This window comes from Periplaneta americana, chromosome 6, assembly GCF_040183065.1.
Source record: "Periplaneta americana isolate PAMFEO1 chromosome 6, P.americana_PAMFEO1_priV1, whole genome shotgun sequence".
Classification (NCBI taxonomy): domain Eukaryota; kingdom Metazoa; phylum Arthropoda; class Insecta; order Blattodea; family Blattidae; genus Periplaneta; species Periplaneta americana.
This window is the reverse complement of record NC_091122.1, coordinates 40906167-40919527: the sequence shown is the minus strand read 5'-3', so window position 1 is coordinate 40919527 and position 13361 is coordinate 40906167. Positions and strand designations below refer to the sequence as shown.

Sequence of the window (13361 nt, the reverse complement as noted above, 5' to 3'; positions counted from 1 at the left end):
AAGTTGGTTATTTAACGACGCTGTATCAAGTACTGGGTTATTCAGCGTCGATGAAATTGGTAATAGCGAATGGTATTTGGCGAGATGAGGCCGAGGATTCTTCATAGATTACCTGACATTCACCTTAAGGTTGAGGAAAACCTCGGGGGAAAAACCGAACCAGGTAATCAGCTCAAGCAGGAATCGAACCCACGCCCGAGCGCAACTCCAGATCAGCATGTAAACGCGCTAGCGCCTGAGCTACTCCAGTCGCTCATATTTTATGAAATAAGTTACTGTCACAAAGTAGGCCTATGTGTATTTTGTTACTTGTTTCATAAATGAGTAGCAATAACATTGCAACTTTTTTCTACTGCGAGAAACACTTTACTGAAGTTCTCTTCCTTCATATTTGTCTATTATTTCATAGAATACTGCCAGCTAAACTTCTTATGGGAAAGATAATCACAGAATATCACTACAGATGAATCGTTATTTTTCCGTTACTGTGCTGTTAACGGAAGACGAAAAATAAAAGCGATACCGGTACTCATCTCTCAAACTGTGGTGCAGCCATTCGAAATCTTATTTTATTCTGGCCTGTAACATATTATACTACGTATTTGAAAGAAACATACTTAACACTTGCCAATCATTTCCTTTCCCAACGTAAATATGTTTAAGAAGAGAGCGCAATTTAACATTTTATATTTCAGTCCTTATAAATGAAATTTGGCATACTTTGAATATATTTCTTCTGATTTACTGTGCATTTTCAATATTTTCGTAGAGCAGTTTCTAATTAACAAAATTTTAGATGAAAACTGTGCAATTATCATGCATATCTCTAATATCTTTTACAAATCTATTAATATTTAAACGATTTCCATTTAAAATGCTTGTAATAATCATATGAACAAAATAAACTAAAATCTTTTAACTTACTTAGCCTATCTCTTGAAAAAATATTTTTCTCCAAGTCTTATACAATGCATTGGTCCTATGTTAACATCTTCATGGCCCATAATATTTCTTTTGAACAAATAAATGCTACAGTAAATATTATACTTTACGTTATTACGAAACCAAAAACACACAAGCCTGCAAAGTTTGAATCAAAATATCTCAGAAACGCCTTGAGGTACACATCGAAAAAAAAATGTAAAATTTAAAGTTTCAAAAACACACAAGCATGCGAAGCTTCATTAAAACATGTGATGAAGGATGGGTGGAGCGGAAAACAATTCTCTACGGCACCGGGACTCGAACCCGGGTTTTCAGCTCTACGGGCTGACGCTTTATCCACTAAGCCACACCGGATTCCAGTTTCGATGCAGGATGGAATCCTCTCAATTTAAGTTCCACCTCTTAGTTTCCCTTTAGTGGCCAACCCCCATGCACTGTGTCCAACATACAATATGCAGAGATGCACTCATTACGAGTGACCAAGTGTGAAGGTATGTACTCAACATGCAACTGATAGTATGAGATCAGTTTTATATTACAGATTTAATGTAACATGTCACTTTATTGTGAAAGTTACTTACTGTGTCAACAAAACATAAAGAAAAAATATTAAACGCATATTTCATGAACAAATTAGTAGCTATTATTCTCTTAAAAGCTCTTATTTATAATCTTAACGTTGAATTTTGCGCTTGTGTTAATAAAATAATGATTCAGTAAACAAAATCCAGGCAATAAATATACACTGAAAGGTGGAACCGCGACTTCGCGTTGCCAACGACCACGAACTCACAAGAAAATGGTGTTTCACTATTATTATGTTCAAGTAATGTAACAAGCATACAGTTTGTTTCCAATAATTCACGCGAATTTGACAACCACGCCGAACAATAAATCGCTTTTATAACTCTACTAAAAACGAAAATATCACTAATACGTTTTCAGGAAAGAGAAAAGAATACCGCCAAAAGTACCGAAAGTTTTCCACTTATTTTTCAAATGCACAATCAACCTAAATTTCATAGTAATCTGATGTAGGCTTACCTATCTAATATTTCAGACAATAAAAGTAACGAGGATCGTAATCTGCAAAACAATGTAACGGAACCGTTTTCACTATCTGCATTATTTTTCTACTTTAAGACACTAAAATTAATATATTTGAAATACACATTGCATAATTATCCTAAACGAAAACAAGATTGTCAGTTTCTTACTTAGAGGCAAGATTACTGAATATTATGTTTATCAATAATCAAATATAAGCTAACAATAATTATACTAACATTAAAAAAAAAATTGGTAAATGAAAAATCGTGACCATATTATAAAATTCAGTGAATTAAATTAATAATATGAGTTAGTCTGATTGTTTGGATTTAAGCTTGTCCGAAATAACAATGAAAACAAATTGAAGTTAATTCAAATTACTATTCTACGAATCACGCTAGTGTAAATAATCACTTAAATAAAATATTGACGCATCTTCACGCCAGTACAAAGTAAAACAATATACTTAAGACACCAAAACTAAAATCAATTATGGAATTTAAAAAATTAATGTCTGTGGTAAGTAAATGTGCAAATGCAAATAAACTATAATTTATGTCATTGACAGCAGAAAATAACGTGATATACGGAAGAATAAACATTTAGGGGTATCTCTAGATACAGTTATTCAGAAATGTTGAAATGGCTTGTGATGACATAAACATGTCATAAAACACTACTCTCTATGCATGCTATGACATCGATTTTGACAAGTTATCGTATAAAACATGCATAATCTATCTTACCAGGCACAAAGAACGACCGTCGTCTGCTACAAAACCAGCAACTTCACGGTCAATGAGCTATAAATGAACCGGCTCTTGAGAACCAAAGGAACAAGAGAAAAGCCCACCAAAACAATCAACAAAACACTGTTACGGATTCACTTGAAACCGAACATATCCTGTAGAATCTTTCGTCTATTTTAAATATAAAGGCACTACATCGTCCAGCCATTACTTGAAAGCGATTCAGGTATTTTTGATCACATGGTCACATTGCTCGACGACAATCCGTCTTGGAAAATATCGATCAGCTGGGATGAAGGCAAAGAGGCTTCGTTTGACAGATGTGACACTTCTCGAATATAGTTCCCGCGGTGACCGCCAGAATGCGTAGAGTATGGACAACATTTTACAATCTTTGGCTGCATCTCAGAGATTTCGAAGAACATACCATATTTGTACAGGAGTACGTTCATTTTGTTAGTTATTTCAGTGACGAACAATAGGCGTATTACAATTTAATTTCGGTGTTTTTTTTAAAGGACTATTTAGTTTCGTAGTGTAGTTAATAACAGAAATCTATCACACTGAAATATTCCTGAGATACTGCTTCATACTCTGATCGTGCTGAGTATAAAATTTGTACTGCAGCATTTCAATAAATTATTGGTACTAATAATTTTTAATCACGTCAACTTACAATTAAAGAAATAAAACAAAAATCTTCAAGGAAATCGTTGTTATTGTAATAGCTTAATGTACTGTGGTATCAAAGTAATGAGATAGTAACGTATGTTCACCAAATATTTCGTTACAACCGGAAATAGAGAAAATTTGAGATATTTAATGTTAATTCATAAGACAAACTCTACTAAAACATTTCAATTAATGATTTGATGAGATAGGTACCAGTAAAATGTAACACTGCATCGCCTTTACAAGGAAGCATAAAATTAAAACGTGAATCTGAATAGACAACCGGAGGACCAATGATTCAGACCCAAAAGCGCGTGTGAAGCCTATAACTGCTTAATTTAACATAACCATATTTAATATAGCAGATATTTAATTGTGCTGGATTGAAAGTCCACACAAGTACACATACGTGGAAACCTTTAAACGAAATTGATAAACTATGCCAATATTATAATGAATGGGAATATATTTACTTATTAAAACTGTTATATTCTGGTTTCGTATCAGTTATAAAGTTACTGCCGGAGGAATATTCAAACCATTTGGTATCTGTGATCGAAGTGAGGATATAATGTCCAAAAAGCAAAAAAAGTGTAGTGGTAAATAAAACAGTACCAGGTCGCTTCGCGAAAAGTTTATAATAATAGGCTATTATTATTATTATTATTATTATTATTATTATTATTATTATTAGAGCAAACCCCGACAAGATGCCCTTTAAGGAAACACGTGTAAACCGCGTATTTACAGGGATTGCGTATTAGGCAAGAAGTCAAAAGGTGGATAGCAATGACGAAGGAAGCTTTTAATAGAAAAAGGTGCATATTGTGGATTTTGAAAAAAAAACTAAGAAAGAGGCTAGTGAAGTGCTTTGTGTGGAGTGTGGCTTGTAGAAGTAAAGTCAAGCGATTATAAGCATTTGAAATGTGGATATGGAGAATAATTGAGAATGTGAAATGGACAGACAGAATAAGAAATGAAGCTGTGCTAGAAAGAGTACATGAAGGAAGAATAATTCTGAAACTGATAAGGAAGAGAAAAAGAAGTTGGCTGGGTTACTGACTGTGAAGAAGCTGCTTACTGAAGGAAGCACTGGAAGGAAAGATAAACGGAAGAAAAGGTCGGGGCAGAAATATCAGATGATAGACGACATTAATATAAATGGTCTTATGCGGAGACCAAGAGGAACGCAGAAAATAGGAAAGATTGGAGAATGCTGGGTTTGTAGTGAAAGACCTGCCCTTGAGCAGAAAACAATGAATGAATGACATAAAATATTACTGTTTGTGTCCAAGATGGCTTTGTTAAAGTTGCATTTGGAAACGTCAGTGTAATGAACTCTTTGCCTTACAATATAAAGTGTATAAACATGTAATAATGATTATTTGAGATTACCACGTGATGTACAATTTCGCTTAAATTTACACATAATCACGCAGCAAATATCTGTATGCTTTTTAAGTGTAACAAAAGCAGGCTAAATAAAATGACTTACGCTTTGTTGTTTCCACCGAAATAAATTTACCCGCCACTTTCGTGAAAATGGGATAATAGTATTAGACGATTGCTAATATTAATTTTACATTTTTTTCTGTAAGTGCAGATCAAAAAGTATCTAAGAATCGTATAATTTTGTAATAAACATACCAAATACGAATATAATTATTTATAAATGTTATATGTAATTTTATTAATAAACGATTACGAATTTGTATTGAATAGCAGTTCACAGCAATATTATAACAGTATGTAAACGGACAGTTTTATAGCATTCTCACACAATCAGAAGAAGTCACGGCCTCCAAAACGTTACGCTGCTTTCATTATTGTCGTATAGCCTACATGAGTGAGTGAGAAGCTAGAAAATAGAAACAACAGTTATTTGAGATATTACGTTAGCGGAGACTTAAAACGAGGTGAGTTATTCGTTATATTTTATTCTTAAACATAATATTATTCTTACAAAAATGTCACATTTTCAATGTTAGTCTTTCCAGTGTTCTTATTGTTGTAAATATCATAAGTAATGTTAGACATATGGGTCCGCGTCATCTTAGTGATACAACTAAGATATGGTTTCTCAGTGAATGCATTGTTATTCTGACACGTCTTTAAGAAATTTTCAGAAATAATGTGTACAAAATTAACGAATTGCGATTATTAAATCTCGATGTTAACTTAATAATTACTAGCAGCAGATGTTCGAGAATGGTGTAACAAATTGAAAGTCGACATTATTGCTTATAGATGAAGATTCTTGAAGCTTAAGATCATTTCCTCATTATAACATTACTTTACGAGTCTGACAAGAGAAATAAGACAGTTGTCGGAAGGTAAAATTATACTAGGTCTATTTAATTTCTAAGTTCTCATAATACATTTTCGAACTGGAGAAATGTTTGGTTTAAGTTTTATTTCCAAAGTAATACGCAATTTAATATTTGACATATTCGTATGACGCATTTAACTTCATTATTAACTTTAATGGCAGTATAAGAACATGAATTTAAGTCCAAATGGAAACAAATTAAACGAAATAAAGTTATCGTTATTTGATTTTAAAATAGGCCTACCTATGTATTTATATGCATCTCAAGCTCACTGTAAAATCTAAAATGAGGACAATGCTGAAAAATACATACTGGTAATGTTATTTGAATTTGTCATTTAGCATATTATTGTACGGCTTATGCAAGTTTATATACTGTATGTATTTTTGAAAGGCATGATGGAGGCCGATAAGCTGATATAATAACAATAGGAGTTTTGTCAGGATCCGTCTGTGCTTATCTGTTTAACATATCAATAGTTTACAATATTTGCCATATTTATTTTTAGTTTTTTAACGTTTTCGGCTTAAGTAAGCCATCTTCAGAAAAGTTTATGCCTATATACAGGGCCGCCGAGAAGGGGGGGGGCAAAGGGGGCGAGTGCATATGGGCCCGTGAGCAATAAGGGCCCGTCAGATTAAGTGAGTCTGATTACTTTTTATTATCACGAATAATTATTCGTAGATACATACGGGTACTATAAAATTTTGTAAGAATATTTGTTACATAAATCTGACTTATTAACTCAACAATAGTAGAATTAATACAAATTACCACTTCATTTGACTTTTATATAATAGAATATCGGTTTCCCGCATTAACGTTCACCGACACGACAATTGAGGGCCCCGGCATTTGCCTGAACTATGTTCCCGTCGCTTGTACTGAACACGTTCAAGTATTTATTAGCTTGTCCTTTTTAACTGGCCCACCGCAATATGCTAGTGGACTCTCTCAAATCGAAGTCGTAGGATACATTTCTTTTTCAGTATATTGTATGTTTCGTATCGAAACTTTCGTCTTTTCGTTGTCGTTTGTCTAGTAAATTCTGTTCATTAGTGTTACTGGTTATAGTTTAACTGCACAATAGACAAGTACAGGCAAGTCGGGGGCTGAGAAGCACAAGGAGAGACAGAAAAAATTGGAAGATATTAATATGGATGCTAGACTGGGTGAAAAATATTATGAAGATATTAACAAAGAGATCAGTGATGAGCCGAAATATTTAAAATCAATTCATGCCTCTAATTTAGGGCCAAGCCCAGTGAAACCTATGTGAATCTCCTAAATAGTCTGAGGGAATTAAAACGGGACAGTTTATTTCCAAATATAGGAAATAAAAAATGTGTCAAGAACGACTGAGTAACCTTGGCTCCTTAGTCTGGAGAGCGATCTTGCTAGGTCTTTAAATTTTGATGAAATAATTGATGATTTTGCATCAATGAAGTCAAGGAGAGTTGTTTGTTGATGTTAGACTGCAAGTTAGAAATTACAGGTGTTTAAGAATAATGTTTTATGAATATAATATATTGCGCTAATGTCAAGTTTTGCTAAAAGTTTCCAATGTAATAAAAGTGTATATTTTTAGATCCATATCTGTGTATCGGGTTATCTTTTATTTATTTTGCAAATAATTATTATGGTTAGAATAACTGGTAACTTGTAATTGTTACTTTTTTCAAGGGGGTCCGAGTACAATATTGCATAGGGGCCCATAAATTCTGTCGGCGGCCCTGCCTATATACATGAAAGTAGTAGATGTGTGTGTAGTACAAATAAATAAACCAGTTAAATTAAGTCTTTGTAGAAGTGGATGGACATACAATGATTAAAACATTACTTTTTTATTTTTTTATTTATTTATTTATTTATTTTTTACCTTGGGGATTGAGTTGAAGTGAATTTTTAATGGCAGGCAGAGTAACTATCTCATGCCCCCATGTTTTAGATTGCTACCAGTGCACTTCTTTAGAACCAGGAAGCTTCGAAGCCGTTAGCCCTGTGAACTTACATTACTGTATTAAAAACAGAGCTATATATAATCCATAATCAAAGTCATTAAAAGTTATTAAATACTGAAATTAAATTAAAACATGTGCGATGCAGTTGCAATGTGGTGATGTCCAGATCTGACTAGAATATGGTGAATCAACTGTGGGGGAAGAAAAGAAAGAAATATGTACGGTATCAAGTTGTGATGCCTAAACTAAATTATAATGAAGGGTCATATACAAGAACAGAGCAAAGTACATATGTAGATCAAAATACTGCTATAGCTATGAAAAGCTTAATAAACCACATAAATCTAGATACAAACATCACGATGTGTTCCGTACGCTCGCGTACATATTTTACATTTATTTTGATCTACATATGCACTTTGCTCTGTTCTTGTATATGGCCCTTCATTATAATTTAGTTTAGGCATCACAACTTGATACATATTTCTTTCTTTCCTTCCCCCACAGTTGATTCACCATATTCTAGTCAGATCTGGATATCACCACAGATGAACCAACCTGTTTCAATTGCAACTGCATCGCATATGTTTTAATTTAATTTTAGTATTTAATAACTTTTAATGACTTTGATTATGGCTTACATATAGCCCTGTTTTTAATACAGTAATGTTTTAATCATTATATGTTCATCTACTTCTACAGAGACTTAATTTAACTGGTTTATTTATTTGTACTACACACACATGTACCCTACTTTCATGTATATAGGCATAAACTTTTCTGAAGATGGCTTACTTAAGCCGAAAACGTTAAAAAAAAACTAAAAATAAATGTGACAAATATTGTAAACTATTGATATTTGTTAAACAGATAAGCACAGACGGATCCTGACAAAACTCCTATTGTTTCTGTATGTATGTTTAGTCAGTAGTTCGAAGACTGGTTGGGACCTCATAAGTGACACCATTAAGGCATCACTCGTGAGACAATTAAGCCAGAAGATAATGGGATAGAATAGCCAGGTCCTTTTCCCCCTCCATTGCATACATCGCTGGCTAATAACATAATTCACTGATCAGAGACTTAAGATATGTAACAAAAATAATTGTTCCCCTTCTGACACAGTATAGGTAGTCACGTGAGATGTAGCCTACTGCCTGGTAATAATGTATCAGCCAGAATCTCAGACAGAGGATGACAAGTTTATGACGACTTGAGAAATATGCCACAAATAAAGGTGCAAAATAACCAAGCCTGCTCAAGTCTTTTAAGTTGGTTCTCGAATTTATGATCCAAATAACTTATCTACTCACATATTGCAATTAAAAGGAATAGAAGAAATAGTAATATTTCATTAATAAATAAGTAGATATTAATATTGTATTCTACAGTATTAATTTTTTTCAATGTGAAATTAATGCAGAACTGAATAATTGTGGATATATAAAAGTCAACAGGCTGACCTACTGCTACATGAGGGCTTATTCTTCATCCTAAATGTAATTTAAGAAGCTTCTACTTCAATAAACACTCTTGATTTTTGAACACACAAAAATGATACTCGGGAGGAAATTAAACACAGAATAAATATGGGAAATGCCGGTTATTATTCGTTTGATAAGCTTTTATCGTCCATTCTGCTGTCAAAAAATCTGAATGTTAGAATTTATAAAACAGTTATATTACTAGTTGTTCTTTATGGTTGTAAAACTTGGACTCTCACTTTGAGAGAGGAACTTAGGATAAGGGTGTTTGAGAATAAAGTGCTTAGGAAAATATTTGGGGCTAAGAGGGATGAAGTTACAGGAGAATGGAGAAAGTTACACAACACAGAACTGCACGCATTGTATTCTTCACTTGACATAATTAGGAACATTAAATCCAGATGTTTCAGATGGGCAGGGCATGTAGCACGTGTGGGCGAATCCAGAAATGCATATAGAGTGTTAGTTGGGAGGCCGGAGGGAAAAAGACCTTTGGGGAGGCCGAGACGTAGATGGGAAGATAATATTAAAATGGATTTGAGGGAGGTGGGATATGATGATGAAGACTGGATTAATCTTGCTCAGGATAGGGACCTATGGCGGGCTTATGTGAGGGCGGCAATGAACCTCCGGGTTCCTTAAAAGCCAGTAAGCAAGTAAATATTACTAAAAATAAATGATAGAAGCGTATGCAGCTTGAATCATAATACATTTTTTGTGCCTTAAGTAAGAAATCGGTTTGATTTTGATTTAAAAACAAAGGTAAAAGGTATCCCCGTAACATGCCATGAAGGCACTTAGGGGGCATGGAGGTAGAGCCCCATGCTTTCCATGACCTCGGCACTAGAATGAGGTGGTGTGGTCGGCACCACGCTCTGGACGCCTTTTACCCCCGGGAAAGACCCGGTACTCAATTTTATAGGAGGCTGAGTGAACCTCGGGGCCGTTCTGAAAGTTTGGCAACGAGAAAAAATCCTGTCACCACCTGGGATCGAACCCCGGACCTTCCAGTCCGTAGCCAGCTATTTAAAAACAAAACTAGACATTTTTATTTCCTACGCCTTTTAAATATTGCGCCACAACATAAAACTAATTCAAATATAGGTCTACTGAAATAACAATAGAACAAATTGTTATTATAAATCTGAACAAATCAATGGTAAAATAGGAATGAATAAATTTGGACATTCAATAATAATAATAATAATAATAATAATAATAATAATAATAATAATAATAATAATATAGTGTGAAGTAGTGTTAGGCTAATTATTTACTTCAACGTCTCCTTACAATCCCTATTACAGGAATAACATTACTTACAAAACGGCTTTTAAGGAACCCACAGGTTCATTGTCGCCCTCACATAAGCCCGCCATCGGTCCCTATCCTGTGCAAGATTAATCCAGCCTCTATCGTCATATCCCACCTCCCTCAAATCCATTTTAATATTATCCTCCCATCTACGTCTCGGCCTCCCCAAAGATCTTATTCCCTCCGGCCTCCCAACCAACACTCTATATGCATTTCTGGATTCACCCATACGTGCTACATGCCCTGCCCATCTCAAACGTCTGGATTTAATGTTCCTAATTATGTCAGGTGAAGAATACAATGCGCGCAGTTCTGCGTTGTGTAACTTTCTCCATTCTCCTGTAACTTCATCCCTCTTAGCCCCAAATATTTTCCTAAGAACCTTATTCTTAAACACCCTTAACCTCTGTTCCTCTCTCAAAGTGAGAGTCCAAGTTTCACAACCATACAGAACAATCGGTAATATAACAGTTTTATAAATTCTAACTTTCAGATTTTTTGACAGCAGACTAGATGATAAAAGCTCCTCAACTGAATAATAACAGGCATTTCCCATATTTTGTTATGCATTTAATTTCCTCCTGAGTGTCAATGATATTTGTTACAGTTGCTCCAAGATATTTGAATTTTTTCACTTCTTCGAAGGATAAATCTCCAATTTTTATATTTCCATTTCGTAGAATATTCTGATCACGAGACATAATCATACCATCATCATCATCATCATCATCATCATCATCATCATCATCATCATCATCGACGCTACAGCCCAATTTGAGCCTCGGCCTCCCTTAGAACTCTCTTCCATGCATCTCTGGCCCTGGCAACCAACCACCATCCTTTAATTCCCACTTTCTTTAGATCCTCTAACACTCCATCCGACATAATCATATACTGTGTCTTTTCGGGGTTTACTTCCAAACCTACCGCTTTACTTGCTTCAAGTAAAACTTACGTGTTTTCCCTAATCGTTTATGGATTTTCTCCCAACACATTCACGTCATCCGCATTGACAAGAATCTGATGTAACCCGTTCAATTCCAAACCCTGTTTGTTATCCTGAACTTTCCGAATGGCATATTCTAGAGCGAAGTTTAAAAAGTAAAGGTGATAGTGCATCTCAATTTTGTTTCATACGGGACGCTTGTTTGAATTGGAATATATATGTTTAATTTAATTTACGGAATAAATTGAATGAAAGAATAACATCATTCAATTTTTATCATTAGTTCATTACATTTATTACTTGAATAAATTTATGAGAAAAGTGTGAATTTTATTGAAAATCAACATTTTTTTTGGTGTATATTTCTCAATTTTTAGAGCATACTTTAGAGAAACTTTTTACTGCATAAATGCATGCATATATTCACTAGTTTTAGTGCATATAAATCCGCCCTCTAGTTAGTACATGGTTAAATTATTTTATCAGTCATATAAGACAGGCTTAATTAAACAAAAAGGCAAAGGAGTCGTAACTTACAGTGAAGATTTAAAAAACAACTCTTCAATTAGTAATAGAAGAGGGATATCATCCTCAGAGTGGTCCAATGCCATAAAGATGTCCACTAACATTGCAGCAGTACGATCGGTGCCAGGTCGTTCCTTTCAAGATCAAAAGTGTCGTCATCCAGGATGCAGCGAAGTAGAAACCCTTGGGCATGTTTTCGGCTATTGCCCTAAAGGAGAACTACTGAGGAACAATCACCACCATAAAGTGAGAAGCTCCATCGCAACCACTCTTCGGAAGGAAAAGTGGGAGATTTACGAAGAAGTGCACTGCTTGGCTGAGAATGGGTCAACGGGAAGAGCAGACATTATAGCCATCGATCGCCGGAATCAAAGAAGCCTCATTCTTGACTCCACTGTCCGTTTTGGGAAGGATGATCAACAAGCCAATAACGTTAACGATGAAAAGAAGTCTATATACAACCTATGTATTCCTCACTTCAGTGAGAGATACAAAATGAATATTAATACATGGGAAGTGAAAGGACTTCTTTTTGGCGCTAGGGGAACTTCATTTAAGTTAACCAAAACCATTCTCCTTTCTCTTAAATTTTCTAATGAGGACATTAACAAAATTTGTCTAATGGTATTGAGAGATTCATTATCCATTTTACACAATCACTTGTATAATACTATGTATTTTTTTTTTCACTGCATTTCATTACTCTTCAGTGTATTTTCATCTCATGTTTCTCCGAAATCAAATTGTACTTTATTTTTAAATTTATCATTGTTTCCTAATCTCTCCGCTATCATATTGTATTTTTCATTTAACCTCTGTTTTGTATTCTGGATCCTAGTGGTCAGCCGTAGATTTCGGCCAGATGTCCCAAATTGTGGAATTTGTTGTAAGGTACGGTTACTCGGTTTTAATAAAATGCCACTCATTAATGTTACAGTTGCATCTGAATGCAAGAGGACACTCCCGCACAGAAAAACACTGTTGGAGAGAGGCGTGGTCTCTCGACCAGAATAAGAAGAACCACATTTTCTGATGAGGAAAGATCAGAAATACTTAAACTTCTGTTAACTCGAATAGGTAAGGGTAATAACTCTGATCTAGAAATTAGGTGCTTAGACAGAAATTGTTGTATTTATGTAGAATGCACAAGAGTAATTACTGAGAAATAACTGCTTATTAATATTAAAGAATTAATATAACATTCTAAGCTTTTGTACAAAAGTAGCACTACATTAAACTTGTAACAGAAAATATAAGATGGGCCAAAAGATACTACCTATTTATTAACATGTCTGAACTTGAAAGAAACCACTGAAAAGGCTTTTGAAGAAATTGATTCAGACAATTTTTATTTTATTTTATTTTATTGGGTTATTTTACGACGC

The 13361-nt window shown here is 34.3% G+C and overlaps 2 protein-coding genes across 3 annotated transcripts in view; one reads left to right on the top strand and one right to left on the bottom strand.

The window, feature by feature from the left end:
* LOC138701267 (solute carrier family 35 member G1) overlaps positions 1–13361 on the bottom strand; it is a 241617-nt gene that overhangs the window by 70993 nt on the left and 157263 nt on the right. Inside the window, exon 1 of one of the 2 annotated variants that reach the window (XM_069827984.1) lies at positions 2742–3027. The exons of the other annotated variant lie outside the window; for it this stretch is intronic. The gene's annotated coding sequence lies outside the window, so the exon portion shown is untranslated. Of the gene's footprint in view, positions 1–2741; positions 3028–13361 lie in introns of those variants that run through there. 2 annotated transcript variants of the gene reach the window in all.
* The window catches only part of LOC138701265 (uncharacterized), a 28178-nt gene continuing 27730 nt past the window's right edge, over positions 12914–13361 (top strand). Inside the window, exon 1 of the mRNA XM_069827983.1 lies at positions 12914–13053. Within this exon, the coding sequence (XP_069684084.1) occupies positions 12924–13053 (130 nt within the window). The 5' untranslated portion in view covers positions 12914–12923. The remainder of the gene's footprint in view (positions 13054–13361) is intronic.